This window comes from Crinia signifera, chromosome 6 (genome assembly GCF_055691185.1).
Source record: "Crinia signifera chromosome 6, ASM5569118v1, whole genome shotgun sequence".
NCBI classification, from domain to species: Eukaryota; Metazoa; Chordata; class Amphibia; order Anura; family Myobatrachidae; genus Crinia; species Crinia signifera.
Genome location: NC_139222.1, coordinates 130,452,910 through 130,475,545, shown reverse-complemented (window position 1 = coordinate 130,475,545; position 22,636 = coordinate 130,452,910). Strand labels below are relative to the sequence as shown.

General features: G+C 42.1%; 1 protein-coding gene across 3 annotated transcripts; it reads right to left on the bottom strand.

Moving 5' to 3' along the window:
- Positions 1 to 1,566: 1,566 nt before the first annotated feature.
- On the bottom strand, positions 1,567 to 22,379 carry STARD3 (StAR related lipid transfer domain containing 3). 3 transcript variants are annotated; one of them, XM_083147189.1, is made up of 14 exons: positions 22,361 to 22,379; positions 20,965 to 21,229; positions 16,552 to 16,629; positions 13,439 to 13,516; positions 10,845 to 10,898; positions 9,507 to 9,624; positions 9,326 to 9,424; positions 9,028 to 9,182; positions 8,218 to 8,280; positions 8,025 to 8,120; positions 7,361 to 7,440; positions 7,180 to 7,284; positions 4,715 to 4,808; positions 1,567 to 2,773 (listed from the first exon to the last, which is right to left on the bottom strand). In XM_083147189.1, exons 2-14 carry the CDS (start codon positions 21,175 to 21,177, stop codon positions 2,666 to 2,668), a joined length of 1,341 nt encoding a protein of 446 aa, XP_083003315.1. In that variant the 5' UTR covers positions 21,178 to 21,229; positions 22,361 to 22,379; the 3' UTR covers positions 1,567 to 2,665. The 3 variants fall into 3 exon arrangements, with proteins under 3 accessions (XP_083003315.1, XP_083003316.1, XP_083003317.1); XM_083147190.1 differs by lacking the exon at positions 22,361 to 22,379 and adding an exon at positions 22,016 to 22,170; XM_083147191.1 differs by lacking the exon at positions 22,361 to 22,379 and adding an exon at positions 21,991 to 22,148.
- Positions 22,380 to 22,636: the final 257 nt, after the last annotated feature.

Here is a 22,636-nt window from a genome sequence, read left to right as displayed (position 1 = left end):
CAACCTCTTATTATATTGTAATTTAATGATCGCATAGTGCATTTGCACCCTCTCTCTCTCTGTGTAACCCATTTTATTCTCAGCAGATGGCACCTTTCGTTACTGAGGGTGTGCAATTTAGAGCCACTTTTCCCTATAATAAAAGGTAGTTTGTGAACACTACTGTGACTAATACAGCGGAGATGACAAATCAGAGGTAGAGAGCTGCTTTACCATGGTCCCATGCTTACTTCATGGTGTAAATTTGCAAAGTGGCTGTTGGATCATTTTTTAACCTTGAAAATAAGAGGACAATGATTTTTTTAAGCAAAACATGGGCCATTTCACTTTAATATCATCGCTAGTTGAAATTTCGAAGTAAATATGCCCTTCTGTGGATTCACCTAAAGTATGCAGGAAAATGTATTTGTAATTAAAGTGCTACGGTCATCTAAGTACTTCCACATTGTTCACAGAACCAAGTGATATTATCCATCTTTACCAACGTGTTCAGTATGATTTCCCGACATTCAAAATACCGAAAAGCATTAACACACAGCGAAAATACTGACATGTTTAAAATGCTGACATTCATTGGCCCGACATGGTCAAAAAAGTAGACTTTACGACACCTTATAAGTAGGTTTAGGACGACATGGACACCGTATAAAAGTGAACCGTGTCCCCTCTCACATGGATTGCTGCGCTCGGCACATAATTCTAATCTAACCCTATGCTTACTTGGATCGATAAGTTGGTTTCAAAGAAACAAAAAACACATGAAAAACACAAGTTGACTTTTTAAATGTCAGCTTTTTGACCATGTTGGCATTACGAATGTCAGCATTTTGAACATGTCGGTATTTTGAATGTCGGTAAATTGGCTGCATTCCTTATCAACCTCTTCACGTGATGAAATGTAGGGCTGCAGTGATTATAATTCTTTCTCTTCCAGAAGAATGGATTGATGAAATGCAAATTGGAGTGTATAACCCAAATAGTCAGTGGCCTGGACCCCATTCCCATTTTCTAGTTTGGAAATATATGCTTATAGTAGATTTTAAGCTTAGAAGACCTTCAGGGTCTGTTTCTGTAAGGGAGGGGTCGTGGTTGCGGATTAGTTGGTACTTTATCTCGCTCAAAGCTTTAATATACCTCCCACTAAGGGGGTATTCAATCCGGTATTCCAACTGTCGGAACGTCCCAGGAGTTGGAATCCTGGGCTGGTTTCACAAAGTTCAACTGTTACAGGACAGTCGGAACATTGAGTGTCGGAAACCAGGCGGGTCAGCAAAAACAGCCACGAATTGTCAAAAAACGGCCAGGACTTAGACAACCCACCGCCGTTCACGACAGAACAGATCAAACTTGTTCTAAAGTTGGATCTGTTTTGTTGGAATCTGCCTTCAATGCTGTTGGTAACGGCAGCAATGAATAGGAAACTACCATTATTTTCACAGCTGGAAATAACAGCCGGGATTGAATACCGCCCTTACACTGTTACACAGATTTCAGCAATGTGAATTAGGTTTTCTTGAACTACTGTCCATTTGATCACCACACCCCTCAAAAAAAAAAAAAAACACACACGTTCTCAAATTTATTTAAATGTTTTTATCAAGATTTGGTTTTTGTTCAAAATTTGAAAAAAAAAAAAAGTCTGATATTGCGTTAGAAAAAAATAGCAAAACTGAACCTTCTTTAAAAGAATCTGACAAAACACTGATCAATAAGGTTTCTGTAAGGATTGGTTAGACACCACCAGGAATTGCATAAAACCCCTCTGTACTTTGTGATTGCTGAGAGATTAGTGGAACACAATCTTACCCAGCCATTACTAAGCTCTCAGTATGGGGGTATGCTGGAAATTATAACATAAGTAGGCACTGTATGATTTTGACATAAGTAAAAAATAATAATTTGCAGAATAAAAACAAGTGAAATTATGTATGCATTGTGATTCTAGGTAAAGAAAACATTAAGATGTGTTAACACCTTGCCAAATTAAGGTAATGGTATTTAAGGTGTTAAAACAATGACATTTATTTTGTGAACAAACAGCTTTCCCAATTCTTCAGTGCACCCCCTCTACTTACTTTTCCGGGGTATCCTCAATTACTCACTACAGTCAAAAGAATAAGACAAGCAGTCCAAATCTCATTCAGATTTGTAAACTGGATCTCTGCAATCCATTCAAGTCACTTAATTTGGGAGTCGTTAACCCTGCATGCCCAGCATAGGGTAAACACCTAAGCCCCCAAATAAACAGGGAGCGCTGCCAGTCAGTTTAATGTATATAATAAAAAAATCTTGATTAGTGGCTCTATTAACGTGCAACATTCTCCGCTATAGGGGTCATCCACAGTATGACAGCGCAGTGACTGATGAGGCAGGAACATGGTACCACAAACATCAGCACTCGACACGCGATCCTACTTGGAATAGGACGCATGACCAAGCTCCTCCTCATTCTCCAAAAAAAGTCCAATAACATTCTTTAGTAAGATGTGTCAGAAAACTAGTATGAGTTTTCAGTAGCCACAGGGAAAACTGCATGTGTTATGCGGGACGGTCCTTCCTCCGGTTAGGCTCAACAAAGAATGAATAGGCAGAAAGCATCTGCCAGGTCAACAATTTAGCCAATAGCTAGAAGGCAGCACAGTGTAGGACTACTGGCTGGAAAAGTCTATGTTGATCCACTGTAAACTTCCCTGACTCTTTTACGCAAGTGGCTGCAGAATTCAAACATGGTGGCAGCCAGGCTCTGGTGGATGAGGTAACGGGGAAGACGACCCTGCACAGGAAGAAACAAACAAAGCAGTCATTGTGGAGACAAGAAATTATAAAAAAAAAAAAAAAAAAAAACAGGAATACTAGTATACATAATAGATGACTCTTGCAGAAGAGAGATGTAACCACTAAAAAGTGCTATACCATGAATTATATTACTGCTCTATGCTAATTCTTCTACACAGTAATGCTGTGTACACACGGGTCTATATGATTGCTGGGGATATATTGCTAGCAATATATCCCCAGCAATCATATTGCTAGTGTCTCCTTTTCATCAGCGATGAAAAGGAGACACTGCTACGGGGCGGAGGCGGAGCGCAGCAGCAGGTGACGGGAGGAGGGAGGGAGCAGCGTCGCAGGGCATGGGAGAACAGCGCTGATTTCTCCAGCGCTGACCTCCTGCCCGGCGATCGCTGGGGGAAGCCGCTGGTCGCAGGAGCATGCTCCTGCGACCATGAAGGGCTGGCCGCGGGAGCGCGCTCCCAGCCATCTATCGCCGGCTGCACATGAAATAACTGGCAATATGGTCGCTGAGCGACCATTTTGCCAGCGATTTCATACATAATTGCACCCGCGTGTACGCACCTTAACAGACCATCTTCTTAATTTTGTTCTTGCAAAACACAATTCCATTCTGGGTACAGAGGACACTGATACTAGGGTGATCACATGTAGGAGATCAGAGCGGTCATCTGCATGGTGTAAGGTTCTACAAATGGTAGATTTTATTTTGCCTTCTAATGTTTTAAAGATGGGCAGGAGAACTGCTTTTATGTGTCGGAATAGCAATAGTCTTTATAGATGTCCGATCCATACTGCTCAGTTTCTGTGTTCTTTGAAGTAAGAGCAACTTCCCAAGTGATGAACAGATCCTAGGCATGATCAAGCGTATAGGCCTACTTTGTACTCCTTCTGTAGGCCACACACACTGTGATATCAGCAAAGCATGCAATTGACTTATCGCCAAATTATCACAATTTCCGATTGGTTATCGGTTGTCAAGTATTTTGGATAGCCAATAAGATCCGAGTAAAACTGAACCTACTCGGCTCTAATACGGATGCATTACCTGCTGCAAATGCACAAAATACACCAATGAATGAGATAATTGTAGAAGAGTCAACTCACATCCCAGGCTTAATTTTATTGAAACAAAATCTCAAAATGTACTCTTCTTTATGAACAAACTGGAAACAGCATAATTAGTTGTACAATACATCAGTGGTCGCCACAGACTATGAAACTCCTCATAAAACCAATTATATAGCAGCTTCCCTTACATCCGATAACAATAGATAAAATGTAATAAAACCCAACACATACCAAAGAAACCCTAAAAACTGTTTTGTTCGCCAATGCTTTATTTGAACAGAGCATAAAATCATACGATAAATACACAAGGTCACAGAAGGTTGTTCCTATAATAGTATACCTATATTAAATCCAATGAAATGTAATTATAGAAGCACAATGCCCACACCCCAATAGGTCACAAAACCAACAGCTGTTTCACACAAACACAATAATCCCACATTGACAGCTGAATGTCCACTTTCCACAATTTCTTTTAATCAAGTGAAACTGTTTTAGGAGCTGTGTTATGACCTTCTGTTTCTGTGGATGCATGTATTTATTTATTTAGCTTTGACCTGAAGGCCGAATGCAATAGGTAGTTTATATAAAGAAACTTATGATTGTGGATGCTGTGCAATTAGATTACTTATGTATATAAATAAAACCAACTGGGTAGGTTTTGTTAACAATCCAGAACAGGTGCTAAGGTTATAACAATTCTGTTATAATGAATGGAGTGAGGTTTCTATCTATCGCTACAGTGTGTATGTATGTCTATCTATCTATCTATCTATCATCAAGACAACATGAAAGTACAGGACATGTAATGAACAAAAAAACAGATTGCATCACAAGACACCTGCAGTACCTTCAAATCAGTGTTGAGGATCCAAATAAATGTACAAACGGAAGTGTTCCGAGAACTTTTCAGAACAACGAAACCTCCTGGTCCATTCTCCCCCCTGAACAGTGAAAAAGGGTATACATTAATTCAATTCAAGGCTTCCTTCCCAACTCCCTTTTGTCATTACACAGTGCAAAAATTAAAAACATAAAATAAAATGCGCCAGACACAATTAAACATTAATTATATTCATTTAATCAAAGATTATTCACTGGCCAGTGAGAATATATAAAAAATACAGCAATAAAATTTATAAATAAAAGACGGTGCACCTTGCACTAGACACTGACAAACATAGAATATAAAAATCCTGTACTTTGTGGGTAATAGGTGGATAAGTAACACTGTTAGAAATGGTCACATTAATCATCCATCTGTTTGTGGTCTTTTGGGTAGCAATTAAATGGTTATTTCTTATAGTTGTTAGTACAGTCCTCTTTTTAGAAAACGGCTTTAGTAGCGTAACTTACTGTCTGGCCAGACTTTTGTAAGAAGTACCTGCACTGGACTGTCCTCTCGCAGTTGCTGATCCAATGGAAATGCAGCTATCTCTGGAGTACTTCTGGCAGTGGGTTATTTGTAAATTTCCAGGCAGGTGGGTATTCAGAACCCAATGGTGCAGTTTTAGTATCAAAATATAATAAAACTGCACCATTGGGTTCTGAATACCCACCTGCCTGGAAATTTACAAATAACCCACCGCCAGAAGGACTCCAGAGATAGCTGCATTTCCATTGGATCAGCAGCTGCGAGAGGACGGTCCAGTGCAGGTACTTCTTACAAAAGTCTGGCCAGACAGTAAGTTACGCTACTAAAGCCGTTTTCTAAAAAGAGGACTGTACTAACAACTATAAGAAATAACCATTTAATTGCTACCCAAAAGACCACAAACAGATGGATGATTAATGTGACCGTTTCTAACAGTGTTACTAATCCACCTAGTACCCACAAAGTACAGGATTTTATATTATATGTTTGTCAGTGTCTAGTGCAAGGTGCACCGTCTTTAATTTATACATTTTATTGCTGTATTTTTATATACTCTCATTGGCCAGTGAATAATGTTTGATTAAATGAATAAATTAATGTTTAATTAATTCAGTCTGGCGCATTTTATTTTATTTATTTTTTATGTTTTCGACATATTCAAAGTATACTGAAAGCAAGGGTTTCAAGGTCATGTAAAGAAATGCTTTGCTAGCACTATGACTAGCATGGATGCTGGGGCATATTTGGTCTTAATGCCAGTAACCAAGACAGCTCTACTTGCTACCAGATCCACAAGTACAACTCCACCATTGTGCATGAATACAAAGCGAAAGGCAAGAAATGAGAACAATTTCAGATCCAATTATTGTAAATTTACATCCTTCTTGAACAAAACATACTGGCAGGCTCAATGCCTTGGTTCATAGTTGTCATGCTGGAAAATACCTTTAAGCGCCATTATGTTTGAGGTTCTTATTTTAATTCCTCTACAAGTTGTACAATATAGACCGACCCTTTAAGTTTAAAAGGGCTAGTTTAAGCCTTTATGCCACATTGCATTTTTTCTGTGTATCCCAGTGATGACATTGGTAAAGTAGTTATCTGCATGGCTGATAGACAACGTCTAGACAACGTCTAGGTCAACAGTCAATAAAATGACACCATATTGTGAACATACAATGTCTTAACTTTTTTGGACTTTCATATTTTTACAATCCACGTGGACTCCAGATGGAAGTGGTAAAGTGTGCCGAGCACAGCGGTACTGGAGTTGGACACTTTGCATGAAGCATGGTAATCGAACGCAGTACACAAATTGGAGGTCCATGAGCTCAGGTGTCGACAACATTAAAAAAACATGAAAAATTCATGTCAACCTTTTCATTTGTCCACCTTTTACCAGTGTTGATCTTGTGCATGTCACCTAGACCACAACCGGTGAAGTAGACAAATGAGGCAATAAGTAACCCCAAAAATATGTGTTTTGGTCACTAGTTTATAGCACATAAAGCATTGTAGCTTGTACACCAAGATTTGTTCTAATTTGATATTATGATACTCTTGCACCTGATATAAAATCCACAGTATTTTCATAACTTTTGACTATATTTAAAAGGGACATTAGAATTTGAGTGACAACCACCATCACAATTCAATCTATGCAACCCATTCTTTTTATAATGTCCATTTAAATGAACAAGTAGTCAACAAGGGTTAAGGAGACAATATTGTACAAATTCGGGCTTGCTTTTTCCCTCACTAGACAGTTGCATGTTGCTTTGCGTACTGCACCACCTACTGGCAGATGGAAGTAACACAGAACAGTAATCTGGAAGGAATTCATATACAGTATGATGGCACATCTCATGCTACATGGACATTGATGTTTATTCACAAAGGATATTAGCTTATTATGGTAAAAGCACGAAGAGACTCCTCACCTTACGTATTTTGTAAGAGGAGGTCTGGCATGGTGTGTGCCTGCAATACCCGCTGATAAGTATCGGTCCTTTCTTCTCTCAATCCGCCGAATGTTCACAAAATCCCTGGTGTGCAAAAAAAGGGATTAGAGTTGGCAAGTTGTAAAAGCAAGTAAATCATAGAGGGGAAAAAGCTACTAACCTGGGAGACACCACCCCACCTGCTGCGCCTGATGACACATCATATGACACGAGAGTGTTGTCATCCACCCGCTGGAGGATCTGTGTAGTAAATTACAGGGATCAGGTGTTTTATTTTGAGATCTCAATGGAAGAAGAATGTGGTGCGTAGAATGAAGTGTTGCACACCATCATCTATCTATCCATCTATATATCTATATATCTATCTATCAATCTATATCTATCTATCTCTATATGTCTAATGTCCGTGAATCTCCGAAACACTGCCATCTGCTGGCATCTCTTTCTTACACATGCCCAAACACAGAAGGTAGACTATCTTTCGAAGCTTTTGCTTCGAGCGAGATTACTAGTTTGTAGATCTCTATTCTCACCATAGCCATGGAGTGGTAGATAAGAGCAAACACCTCTATTAAGCCGGTTAGCCTCAGCACCTGTATTAGAGATTTACATTTCCACCTCAAGTAGTGCATGGAGTAGCTGACTGGACAATAGATTCCATAATACAATCAGCAACTACATACCACTCCCACCCCTGCACTAACTGCTTGTACAGTAGAGAATGGGAACCACATGCATGTAACTTTGGGATCCAGTGGGATAAACCCCCCTCCCCCCCACCGGAGCTACAAGGTAATATAGCTTTCACATCCTAAACCGCTGACCTGGCATACAGCCACCGTCCTGTTCCATAAGACCATTTTCTCAGGTTGTAGGATTACCTCTTGGTACACAATCTCTGCAGGGCACTGCATAAAAGCCTAAGAACAGCGGGCAGAGAATTATCAGGGGATTGACCATATATAAATGAAATGTATTATCCAGTTCTCTTATCTTACCCTTTAACCACAGACTTACCTTTAAGATAAAGGTCTTTCCGTGAAAGGGGATGTCAATTGTGTACACAACGTCTCCAACATCCTAAAATTCAAGGAAAAGAAGAAATGAAATCTATTGCTATACTCAGCAGCCACATAACAGCATGTATGTGTCCTGCACAAGTCTTTACATTCATTTCTATTAACAGCAAATCAATATCATGGTCCTGGTGGGGAGTTGATCACACATCTGCCATTTACAACCCTGAATGGAAAGAGCAATGGCAGTAAGCATCTATGTGGACTGCTCACCTCTGTCTGCACTGTATCAATCATAATTATAAGGGAGCAGCTTACGTATAAAAGGCCCCCATACACTACTACAATTTGAACGTATTTCAACCATTCCCGACGGACTGTCCGAGAAATCTGCCCAAATCAGATGCGATTGAGGTCCCATCAGATCCAAAGCGTGTTCCTGTGCACATCAGACCAGAGTAGATCGGTCAAACCGACTTGGATCCCCTTTCCCAGTGGCGGGGAACAGGGGTCACATGCGATATATCACAAGTTTGCAATCCTGCTGCCCAGGTATGTCACAGGTGGCTTGCAGGGAAATGGGATGGCCATACACCTCTGCAATGTATCGCAGTAGTGTGTGGCCAGCTTAACTTGTATGCATAGCCCACAGCTGCATTAACATTAACTTCGTGGAGTTTGCCTATATGAACATGTCCCCTTACAGCACAATTACACTTCACTTGAAATGAGACACATGGCCTGGGCTAGCCTAAGCTCCATTCTGGAGCATGTGCATGAGAGAATACATGGCTGGATGTGGTATACTTACATTGTTCTTTTCAAACTTCCAGTTGACTTCCTGTCCTAATATTTGCTCTACAATTTCCATAGCTTCTTTTCCCTTCCTTACATAATCCCGGTCTTGAGAAGTAACAGCATTCCTCCCCAGGGCTTCATCATCGTCATCACCCTCATCATCTGACCCTGTGGTTTTAAACGAGACATGTTTAATACATTATTCCTTCCGGAAACTTTGGGGCCACCTATGATTACAAATAATTAAAGAAGGACAAGAGTCATGGTGGGGGATATTTATAGACATCTCCAATGTGATGAACAGATCTCACCTGCAAATGACTCCGGTGGGGAGTAAAACTGTCCATCAGAGGTAGCCCCTGGGTACATAAGAGGAGGGCGAAGAGCAGCAGCCTGAGCAGCCAGATACCCTGGTTATACAAACATAACTGATAGTGAGGAAAACACACAACCCCTAATTACAGACTACAGTTTACCCCAATTTGCACTCACATCGATCCTCCTCTGCTTCTTGTGTCAATACCTTGAAATCCAGGAACCATGTCTCCAGCCATGCCAACACAAAAGACATAATGGGCAGCAAATACCCAAATGCCCCTTTGGAAAGAAGCTGAGAAAAAAAATTCATGTACAGAATAATTAAGGCAGATCGTGTTATATATATAGTTTTTTTGGTACTTGTTTCCTAGCACGGCCACAATCTTATGGATCGTGTACCTTTAAGTTAAGGTACACGATCCATACGATGGACCAGATTTCCTTTGAAATCAGGTCCATTTTGCCGGCTAGGAGACAATATCGGGGGCATCGCGTCGGTCGGGACCATTAACATTGGTCCCGACGCGACCGACGCGATGCCCCCGATATTTCCATAGGCTTCAATGTTAAAAAATATTTTAACATTGAAATCGTGTCGGGAAAGGTAAAATATCGGGGGCATTGCGTCGGTCGGGACCATTAACATAGGTCCCGACGCGATGCCCCCGATTTTTCCATAGGCTTCAATGTTAAAATATTTTTTAACATTGAAATCGTGAAAAAATTTGAAAAATGTGAAATGGGCCAATATGACCCATTTCACATTATAGATGTCCCCGTCGTCTCCCCACGATAGACGCCAACCCGAAGCGTGGCGAGCGCAGCGAGCCCGCGAGGGGCGGCGGTGCGCGTCCTCCGACCTTTTCATTCCCCTACTATCCACGTCGGCGTGGAGTTAAGAATAGAATAGTGTGGCGAGCGCAGCGAGCCAGAAGCGTGGCGAGCGCAGCGAGCCCCGCGAGGGGACGCGTATAACTTCACAGGTATACGCGTCCGCTCGCCACGCTTCGGGCTCGGTGGCTCGCTACACTATTCTATTCTCAACTCCACGCCGACGTGGATAGTAGGGGAATGAAAAGGTCGGAGGACGCGCACCGCCGCCCCTCGCGGGCTCGCTGCGCTCGCCACGCTTCGGGATGGCGTCTATCGTGGGGTGGGGTGTACGCCGTGACATTTGGGGGGGTTGGGAATATTTTACATTGAATCCAATGTAAAATCGGGTCCCAGGGACCCGATTTAAATTTCATTAAAAAAAAAAAAATCGGGTCCAAAATCGGTCGGTCGCATCGCATGCGACCAAATCGCATGCGATGCGATCGACCCGATTTTTCCGACACGACCACCCCGATGTAAATCAGTGTGGCCGTGCTAGGAAACAAGTACCGTTTTTTTAGTTACTTAAGATTGGTAACAAAGTGGATTGTGGTTGTGCACTGCTGCAGACTGGCCAGCTCACAGGAGGCTCACCACACAACCCATTTCTGGAACGTAATACATAGTGGAGGCACTCACCTGTGACATAATAACTTTGGCAATAAGAAATGCACTGGTGACCAGGGTTGTGACCTAGGAGATAGCAGAATGTATGGTTACTTCCTCATTTATCATTCTATAATAAATTACTGCAGTACATAGTTTATAGAAAGGTAATATGACTATACAAGTTTAACTTCTACTTGTTCATATAAGCAACAACATACCGGTGGACCGGTAATCAGTGACCTGAGCAAAGAGGGACTGTAATCCATAGCTGTTAATCCATAAACTGTTAATTAAAAAGGACAGCTGGATTCAAAATAATTACTGTATTTTTCACACCATAAGATGCACTTTTTCTCCCCCCAAAAAAGTGTGTGTGTGTTGGGGGGGGGGGGGGGAAGAGTGTGTGCGTGCGTCTTATGAAAACTCATGGATGCTGCTGCACCAGCATCTCAGGAGCTGCAGCGGAGCCCGCTTCCCCCCCCCCCCCCCCCCCGGTACTTGTCAGCAACTTACAGAGGTCCGGGCAGCGAGGATCATGCAGCGTGCTGTGGGGTCTGTTCGGCGAATGGGATATCATCGGCAGGGTCCCTGCCGAGATGGGAAATAGTAGCGCCACTAGTAATGCGGGCATTACACTATTTGGTCCAGAATATTTTTTACCTGTTTTCCTCCTCTAAAACTAGGTGCGTCTTATGGTCAGGTGTGTCTTATAGAGCGAAAAATACGGTACATTTTATGCTGTAGCCTATGGACCAGTTTTTATGCAGGTCATCCATTACATAACAGAATATTACACTACTTAATTTTACAATATTATTGAAAAGAAAAAAGAAAAGCCTACATTTTGCTATGAAATACACTCAGAAAAAATGAACATATGAAGAAGCTAACAAATAAGGCAAACAGTTATTTCTAAAAGCCAGCACTGACAATTATGAACATTGGGCCCAATTCTTATCTGTATGGTATTCACGCAGTTGAGTGATTGCCTGACTGCGCAGGTGTTGTGATTGCTTTAAACCCACTGCACTCAGCGAGAATCTACAGACCGCATGATCGACCAGAAGAGGCAGTTTGGGGGAGGTATTGTAACTGGGTCTGGCGAAAAAAAGGGTCCCGAAGACGAGCTATATGCCCGAAACGGCATAGATCATTGCAAATATATATTTTTTATCACTAGTCCTGGAAGGACACCTATATCTATCTATCTTTCCGGGTGTGTTCAAATTGATGCTGGTTCCCATAGTAATCAATAGGACTGCACTGAAGTGATTGCATAGCAGAAGCATATGCCCTCTATGCCGAAGATTGTATGGCATAATGCAAAAACATAAATGGACACATCTACCCTATGGGTCCATTGTAGAGGTGGAGAGAACTTCTGTTTACCCACACATTTTATCACAAGCAACTGTCAGCGCTGCTATTGCCAATCAAATTAACCATAAAATACTTCATCCGGTTCTACTATCAACCCATGATGGTACCCTTTCTAGTGCCTTGTGAAAGCCCAGGCTGTCACGGCACGTAGTTGGTGAAACACTGTTAGAAAGTGTGAGATGTTGGAACAGAAATATTATAAAGAAAATGTAATGGTACTTGTTTCCTAGAACGGCGCCCACGATATTGATCTTAGGCATCGCAAGGAAAAAAATTGCGTCGGTCGCATCGCATGCGGCCAAAAAAAAAAAAAATCGCATGCGATGCGACCGACGCGATTACCGCGATTTTACATAGGGAACAATGTTAAATGGCCCAATTGACCCGATTTCACATAGGGAACAATGCTAAATGGCCCACAGACCCCAAATAGCCACCCTGAAGTGTGAAATGGCCCCCCCAATTGTTAACGCCACCCCACAATCAACGTCAACCCGAAGCGTGGCGAGCGCAGCGAGCCTGCGAGGGGCGGCGGTACGCGTCCTCCGACCTTTTCATACCCCCCACTATCCACGTGGAGTTGAGAATAGAAAGTGTGGCGAGCGCAGGTATCCGCGTCGGCTCGCCACGCTTCGGGCTTGGTGGCTCGCCACACTTTCTATTCTCAACTCCACGCTGACGTGGATAGTGGGGGTATGAAAAGGTCGGAGGACGTGTACCGCTGCGCTCGCCACGCTTCGGGTTGACGTTGATCGTGGGGTGGCGTTAACAATTGGGGGGGCCATTTTGCACTTCAGGGTGGCTATTTGGGGTATGTGGGCCATTTAACATTGTTCCCTATGTGAAATCGGGTCAATTGGGCCATTTAACATTGTTCCCTATGTAAAATCGGTAATCGCGTCGGTCGCATCGCATGCGATTTTTTTGGCCGCATGCGATCGACGCGATTTACATTTTACCATGCATTTCTATGTAAAATCGCGGGCATCGCATGCCATTATAGTGGCATGCGATGTACATGCGATGCCCGCCGTTCTAGGAAACAAGTACCAATGTAATCCTCTGTGATGGTTAAAACCAGCTATAAAGTTCTATTATACTGTATGGGAGACAGATTTACAGCACTGTCTGCACATTGTGGGAGAACCAACATTTGTTGAATGCTGCACTGCATCCACAATCTGCTGGCCATAGAGAGGGTACAAAAACAGGTGAGAATAACAAACATAAAAATAAACACTTACTGCTATAGCCCACCAGTGCCGAAGACGAAGAATGGCATAACTAAGAAGCAGCGCAGAGAACCTGAATACCGCCAGAAGCTGCCAAAAGAAAACAAATGATTTAAATGTACAGATTTACTTTATTAAGAAAACAGCACACAAAGGAATGGAGAGAAATAAGGGACCAAATCAGAAAAGGATGCAGATAAAAACAAAAAACCAAACCCGCTATTCTGAGATTTTTGCCAATCTGCGCATGCATCAGAGGCAATGATGCAGCACTGCAATGTTGCCAGCTCAGCATTGCAGGGGGGGGGGGGGGGACGGGGACGGTCTGGACAACACAGGCATGCTGCACAGCCAGGGGACTACCCTTGTTATACTATTATTCACATAACAGTGAAGTGACCCCAAAATCTTGCGGCTGCATCGCTGGGAGGGACTCAGCATGTGGGGTGGCCATGCTCTGTGCTGGACGGCCCCTTGCATGCTACTGCTGGCAGTCGTAGTTTTGTGAATATTCCTGAGCCGGGTGGGGAGACACTGGGAGCCAGCAGGGGGACGCAGAGAGACGGACGAAAAAAAAAAAAAAAAGACATACAAATGAATGGGCAGCCACTGTTTGGCTGAGGGCTCGCAGCCAATCAGCGGCCACCCAAATGGGAGGCCGCTGATTGGCTGAGAGAGCTCTCAGTCAATCGGTGGCTGCCCATTCATTTCTATGGTTATTTTTGCAGTCTGACTCCCGACTCCCCCTGCCCGGCATCCAGCTCCCTGGGAGTTGCATTGATAAATCGCATGCAAAAAAACTTAGCTTGCCTAATCGTACTTGAACCCTCATGGGGAGCTGCCGGGTAAATCAGGTCTGGCTTTTTCGATTTAGGTGGGATGTGTTCAAACTAAAAACTAAACTGCGGTGTAAGAATAAAACAGCCAGTATTTACCCTGTAACTCTCTCTGCACATGTTATATTTGCCCTCCTGTAGTGCAGCATGGTTTTGCCCATTTTGAGAACCAATTTGCCCTGTGATCAGGTCTGAATTAGGCCCGTTTTCTTGACACAAATAAACATTTAACTAAAGCTCTACTAAATGAAATCATCCATGGTCCTACATGGCCCTGGATGTTGTTTTCTTTTTATTTTTTTTAAATACTATCACAACACCAAGCTACTATTGTCTGGCTGTGCACACACACACACATTTTATTACTATGCATGCCTATATCTATGTCACTGCAAACAAACACCTGGGGCCAAATGTAATAGGGTGAGAGTTTCAGAAAGTGAGAGATTTTGGGAGAGTTTTGCCATGTTTTTTAAAGCAGCAATCAATTACCTGGCAAAATCAACCTGGCTTTGCAGTGTAATTGATTGCTGCTTTAAAAAAAAAGGGGAAAACTCTCCCAAAATCTCTCACTTTCTGAAACTCTCACCCTATTACATTTGGCCCCTGGTGTCCTATAACCAGGGCTTAAAGTGGCCATGCACTTACACTCCCTCATTAGGCAGAGACGCCAGTGGTTGGGTTTTTGGCATCCCCTTGCAAACTAGAATGCTTTTCTGTGAGTATTCCAGTGCAGGGCCAATGTGGAGGTAAACATGTTCCACCTCACCATTAGAGGTGGTGGAACTCAGTTGAACCCCGTTCCCATTACTCAAATAAGTGAAAATCTGTGGCCACAATATCATAGCACGAAGCAGATTTGAAAAAAAAAACCCTGCATTTGCACTGCACAATAGGATTATTTGCTTCATTAAAGACCTTGGTGTAGGAATGTCATGTTTTAAACTAAAACACACAATACATGAGAACATAGCAGTTCATTACAGTTTTTAAGTTCATTTGTATGCAGATTTTTATCATCATGGAATAAAATAAGAAAATTCAATGAAACCTCTATAAGCGTGAAACTTCTTATCTCACCGGGAGTAAGGGTATGCCACCCTATCTTGAAAAGAAACCTTGATATGCTTTTAGTTTAATTTGAATAGTGAGTCTTGGTACGCCATATTCGACTCATTTATATGAAGTATTAAGATTGGTAAAACCATCCTACACATGTTGCCTTTTCTTTTCTTACTTTTATCATCTCGGATGAACCCTGATTGAAAGACCAAAGGAAGACGGATCTTTGCTGTTGAGGATTTGGGACTAAGATATCACAGAAGGGGAGTATTCTAATTTTTTAATTTCTCAAAGTGTCCATAAGAGGAGCGCCAAAAGTTAAGAGTATATTATTTTATATACATGTTTTTGTCTGGGGAATAAGGGTATATTCCCCTTACTCTGAATAGGGGAACTTCTATCTTATTAGCGCCAAGAATATTCTAACCTTTGCATCCAGATAAAACACACAATACCGGTCACTATAAATGAACATTGGCTGGTTCATAGGTAAACCTAATACTGCCTATATGTCAACCTTGCTATTTGTTCCAGAACCGCTTCAGCAGAATTTTAGTAATGTAAAAAGAAATAGGGCTCATAACATTGCGCTCTGCAGAGATTGGATATAAAAGATATTTGACAGACCCTTGCCCATATACACTAGTGTTTATCAAACACTGTGACTGTCTCAGGTGTTAAACCAATGTGGAATAGAAATAGAAGAGTCCTGCTGCATTGGAGTCTCACTTCTGTCAGTATAGAAACTGGAAGGAATAACCACACCAAGAATTTTAGCAACATCAAAAAATCTGTCACTTTTGTGCCTGCTCTGCTGGCACCTTCATTTTACATTGCACCCTGCTAGAGAGGAGCAACATAGCGATTCATTAAGAACACGGCAGGAAATACACCTATTATTCGGTGCCATAAACAAAGATTTGTTTTTCAATTTTTTTTTATTTGAGTTGATATAAGAAATGTGAACGACACTGGCATTTTAGTATATATTTTGAACGTCTTTCAGAGATGCTGGTACTCAAAGGGTTAAAGACACTAGTTTGGGGCTGCATTTTAGGGACAACTATAATAGGATGCATGAATCACAAATATATAAAGATTTTGCGAATCAATTGTGTATGGGCAGAGGGAGTGCTATTCATTGAGATTGCTTGGACAAGACTGATAAACCCAGAAACCTAGTGTAGTCTGAAGGGTGGCACTGGCTGGGAGATGATGAACACTTACAAATATGTCAAAGAATGAGGAGCTGAAATGGTAATTGATGATCTCGTTTTCCAAATTCTGTTTAATTCCATTATTAGTCTAGGAGAAAGAAAAATAACAGTGTCATTAGCTTGTATGTAACACTACAGGGTACTTATGTAATATCTGGGCTCCCGTTTTTCTTATGAGACCGCGTGCGCTCGCCACGCTTCAGGCACGTTGGCTCGCTGCGCTCGCCACACTATATAAAATCAACTCAATGCGTAGTTGGATAGTAGGGGTATGAAAAAATGGGGTGCATTTAACATGGGAGCCCAGAACATACATAAGTACCCACTACAGCAACACATACAACAAATCGCATCTCCCACCACATGACATTATCAATGTGGAAATGCACAGATATAGACCAGTAACAAACATAGCACAAGGCGCAATTATTCTACAAACCAATAGTTGATTCTATGGGCAGTATTTAATGTGAAAAATTCTCCGTGCACGGCGAGAGATTTTTTCTCTCGCCATGCACTCTCCCTGTTCCGGAGGGCTCGCTGCCACTCCTGCTCCCACTATTCAATGTGGTTAGGATGCAGTAAATATATGAATATCTAATGAGCGGCTCGAGAGCTCCGGCCCCCTGCTGGCTGCTCTGTGTAAAAAAAAAAAAAAAAAAACTTACAAAATTAAAAAATATATATATTTTTTTAAATTAAATATATATTCATGTGCTATAAGCACATGAATAAAAATAACATGCCCCTTCATAGAAAAAAAATCCTGATTTTTTTACACAAAAAAAAAAAAAAAAAAACACCTTTTAGTTTAAAAGTTCACATTCCAGTTCTCCATGAAAAGATAGAGAATTGCTACACGGAGAGACACGGCGGAAATCACTTAAAAAGACGGCGAAAATATCACATTGAATAGGGTGGTTCACTTTTGGAGAGCAAAATGCTCCTTCCAACGCAAAAACAGTACAAACTCGCCATAAAACAAGGCAAATTTTTCTCATTGAATACTGGCCTATAACCTGAGTGTTAAACACATGTTGATATCCTTAAGGACTAACTTACCTGGATAAAGCCCCATTCTGTGGTAACAAATTTTCTATTTAATATTATTATGTTAGACTAGTAACCAGCCTGTCAAAATGGAACAAAACAATATTACCGCAAAACACTTGAACTCCCCATTAAGGTGGGGAACCGCATAATCTTTTATTGTATAGGATGCTTAGAAGATAATATAGTAAGAAATTGTACGGATTGGTCTTTAGTAATCAATCGCGTTTGTACTCCGAGAAGTCATATATTAATCATTTCTCTCTTTGGCCCAGATGTTTTAAACTTCAAAAAGTGATAAAATGGAGAGTTGTAAATAACCAGCCAGTCAGTTCCTAACAGTCAATTTTCAAACCCAGCCCGTAACATGGCAGTTAGGGGGTGACTGGTTGGCTGTTTATCATTCTCCATTTTATCACTCTTTGAAGCTAAATACATCTGGCCTTGAGTTTTTTGGTAATCTGAAAAACCTATTTAGGAGCGCCAGGAAATGTTATATAAAGGATTTATAAAAATAGATTAAAGAGGACTGATGGAAAGATTAACTTCCATAACTAGCAGTGAGACTGACTCTGTGACATAACAGAATGTAACAAGTGCCCACAGGTTACCGGTTAGTTGAAGAGGAAATACAAATAAATAAAAGTAGGTGGCAAGGAGTTCCCATTCAAAAACAATTTTGTAGGCAAACCTATAATAAACATTAGAATTTAGTAATGTAAGCCTTTAAAGAGCCAACATTGTACCATATAGATTGCCATGCCGCATGACTGGCCTGCTCATCAGGGCTTGCTATTGCATACAGCAATATTCTGTAGTACTATATCCATCAGTTGCTATTATTTTCAGCATTGTACAGTAGTTTTCATTTGCAGAGCAATAGCCACCCAATGGTGAAACAGTGTATTGCAGGCTGTGTATCTTGCGCAGGGCTGGGCAACACCGGCCCTCCAGATGTTAGTGAACTACACATCCCAGGATGCTTTGCATTAGTTTTGCTATGTGGCCATGCTGAAACTGATGCAAGGCATGCTGGGATGTGTAGTTCATCAACATCTGGAGGGTCGGTGTTGCCTAGCCCTGCTCTCGTGCCTTAGTACACATTAAGCTGGCCATACACTTGAGTCACTTCTTCCCTCAGAGAAGTCGCAGGTGATCCCCCCCATGAGCTGCCAGGGACCTTCCAAGGCAGCAGAATCGCATGCGATAGATCTTGTGCAGTCCTTTTGCATACGATCCCAGCCAGGCCTCCATGGCTTGGCTGTGCTCCGACATGTCTCACCTGCAGCTGGTGCGACTCGAAGGCTCCAATGCGATGCACATGGGAATGTGCATTGCATTTTGGCCTGATGTCAATCGTATGCAACATATCGCCGCAATGAAATTAAAAGTGACCAAATTGCATGGAAATCGTCCTGGTGTATGGGCATCTTTACCTTGCCAACCTGTGCTATATTTATGACACAACTAGGATGCTTGTATAGTGAAGCTAGAGCAAGGATGACCATGGAATCTGTATGCCTGCTCTGCTACTCATCAGTGAACACTTGCTCTAGCTTATACATGGTACAAGTTTTATGCCAGGCATAATTATGCCTACATTCTAGTTTGCATAGCCGACATATGGGTCCTCATGCCCTCAATCTTTACCCACGTGAAAACACCTCATTACAGCCCAGTTATACATCTTCAAAACTGCAAATGGAAAATGTGAGTGAAACGTGTACAAGTCCATGAGTCTAAATCCAGAGTCTGTACAGTGCAAAAACACACAACAGGCATACATACTACCCTGCAACAGCACCAATGTCTACTAAATCATCCATTTTGCTGCCTTGTCAACTGCTTTATAAGCTGTATACCTGACACTTCTTCGGCTCAAACTCTCATTGTGCCCTAAGTACACAGAGCATCACTGACCTAAAGTCTTGTGGCCAGAAGAGCAATCAATCAATTCTAACACGGTTGCAATTCTGGGTGATAGATGTGCTGTCTGCCAGCTGACCTCTTAATTCTAATTTCTTTTTGCTTTTACTTTGACAAATGGCCTTATCTCATTGGGCCCAGGAGCAGAAAGGAACAAGCCATCTAAAACAATAAGCTGTACAAGGTACATAGATTGTAAGCTCCCAAGGGCAGAATCTATTTGCCCTTTTCCTATTGACATATGCCTCATTAAAGAACACACTGCAGGGCATATTAAGAATACATGTTTTTTCCTCTTGCAAACCATATGTACTGTTCATTCTAGCACTCCCCATCTTTGAAAACCCATGCACCCCTGCCTGGGGTGCTGCTGGTCTGCTGTAGTGCTTCTAGCACAGTGTGGTCTGTATATCAGCACTGATATGCAAATCAGACCTATGCTAGAAACACCACAGCAGACAGTGACACCCCAGGCAGGTAAGAGGAACTGCATGGGTTTTCAAAGTTGGCGGGTGCTAGAATGAATACTACATATGTATATATGCAGAAATGTATATATAATCACAAATGGGAGTCCATAAAAGATCCAGTTTATTGGTTTGCAGCAGCAACGCCGATATCGGTGGTACTGCCAGGTGAACGATATAGCGAATACACACTGAACAATCATTATTCAGTGACATCACTGGGTTCCTTCGTATGCAGTTGTCTGATGATATATCAAATTGAGCTGCATGCCCAGTGTGTACACACCTTAAATCAACAAGGAACTAATCTACCCAATAACTCCCATTGGCCATACCAAAATGTTGCACCCTAACAGATGTGCCACCCTGGAAAGATTCTTGCTAGTCTGTCCCATGTTTGAAAGCAGCAATAACATAAGCCAAAACCAGGTCAGTTTTGCACTTTTTAACTATTGTTGCTGTAAAACATCCGGCAGACTCGTTGATGTCTGTATATTGCAGGATATTATTTCCTCATAGTCTTTTTTTCTTCTTTTTATTAATCTCCAAAATTCATATAGGAACAATGAAGGTAAAATGCAGCAGTCAATAAGATACCGTCACTCTCTTTTTGGCTAAAAAATAAAACATTACCAACAGAAGTTTCATCCATACCCATATGGCCAGAACTATATAAGTTATAGAAATATGCATTAATAGCCCAGTTTGCTCAGACAACTCTTCTCAACCTAACTACTTACTGAATGAGGGACATAGACGTTTTACGAAGTGAACTACCACTGCGTTGTGAGCCAACCAGAATCAGGCCCTACATGTACAGTTAGCATATTAATTAAAATTTTCGATTTTATTAAGACTGCAGTGATATATGGTACTTAATTCCAAGAGTACACAAACCAGGATTGGGGACCAACTATAAAATGGATGGATAATACTGGTTAGGTTTTGAAACTTTACATAACTTTGAATAATATACTCACATTGAGCTCAATAATCCACAAAAGGGATATGAAAAGCAAATCAAATGTGACGAAAAGGCAGAATGTACGGCGGACATCTGATATGACCCTGCGCTGTTCTGGATGCAAGTAGTACTGCGGGGAGAGGCTCTGGCTCAGTGATGAGTTTATAGAGGCAATAGCAGGAAGGCTCCTCTCTAGATCAGCCTTAAAATCTCCAGGTAGCTTACTCATCTTGGCCAATTCAAGAAAATATTCAGAATCAGCAACAGTGTCACCTGTCCATCTGTAAGAAGCAGAGTGGGATAAATATAATTGTCAATGTACAGACATCTACTGGCCAACACATCTTCATACTTTAATCTCACCACATAGACCAGCCTCTACCAACCAAAGCAACTAAAACCAGCAAAACCAGCCCCCAGCCCTTACAGTCACTTTTCCAGATTACTCATACCTGTATCATCACCTACAACAGCATTCCCTAACTTCATATCCCCATGCTTTAGCATATATGTGGGACAACAATTCATTAAAACTTTTACTACTGCATACTCTACGTTCATCCAAATACTCCTGCCACAACCACACACCACTGCCCCCCAGTCCAAAGCTCCCCACCACCAGATGAAACAATGACACCCTCATGGCAGCTCGCTCATCTCACTACACTTTGAACATTATCCCAAACTTTATTTCCACCCCCCAACTCGAGAACACCCTTCTAAATGCTATTTGCATCATTCACCCTCTCCCCCAGCTCCACAAACACTCCCTGTGCCACCTACCCATCTCCCTGTGCTCAGCACTCCCCTCAATGATGTGCCCCTTATCCTCCTCCCTGTGCCACCTACCAACCTCCGTGCTCCATACCCCTTCCATCTGCCACCCACCCCTCTCCCTGTGGTCCTTACTCCTTCCTGTGTCACTGCACACTCTCCAAATCTCATACAAAATCTGTCCATAGACAGCCCCGACCCTATATTATTGACAACGTCCCATTTTATATTTGCTCTCTGATCCCGCTATAGAGGAATGTCTATGTACCGCGTCTCCCAACAGGTCCTCTCACCCCGGTACCGCAACTTCCTCCTTCCGCCGCCGGTCGCACAAGCACCCGGATGTAACGAGAAACGGAAACTCCTGCGACATCACATGACCTGAGCGGGCGCAGCGCTGCAGCCGGTGGGCGTGGCCTGTGCTGTGCAGTCGGGGTCAATGCACGCTGCCAGTGTATAGTATCTATGTATGTATGAATAGTATAGGACAACGTGGGGGTAGGTAGTAGGCAGGGAATGGATCCCCTTCCCCTGGTGTCTCTGAAGTATGTTTAACGCATCCCTGCAGTCATGCCCTGTGTATTTGGGTGGTGTATTATGCTCACTTGCTATTTTAGTCTTTATACAGGGTTGCCTACCTGACGCTCTCTTCAGGAAGAAAATGCTCTGTTCCTGGACTTCCCTGGTATTGTATGATTGCCATCACCTGCATACCTCCCAACATGACCTTCTCCAGGAGGGACACATTGCTCTGCTCTTGGACTTACCTCGTAATGCATGATTGCCATTACCTGTGTTGAAGCACCTTTTTTTTTTTTTTTTTTTTTTTAATCAATTAACCTGTTCAACACAGGTGATGGCAATCATACATTAAGAGGAAAGTCCAGTAGCAGAGCAATGTGTTCCTCCTGGAG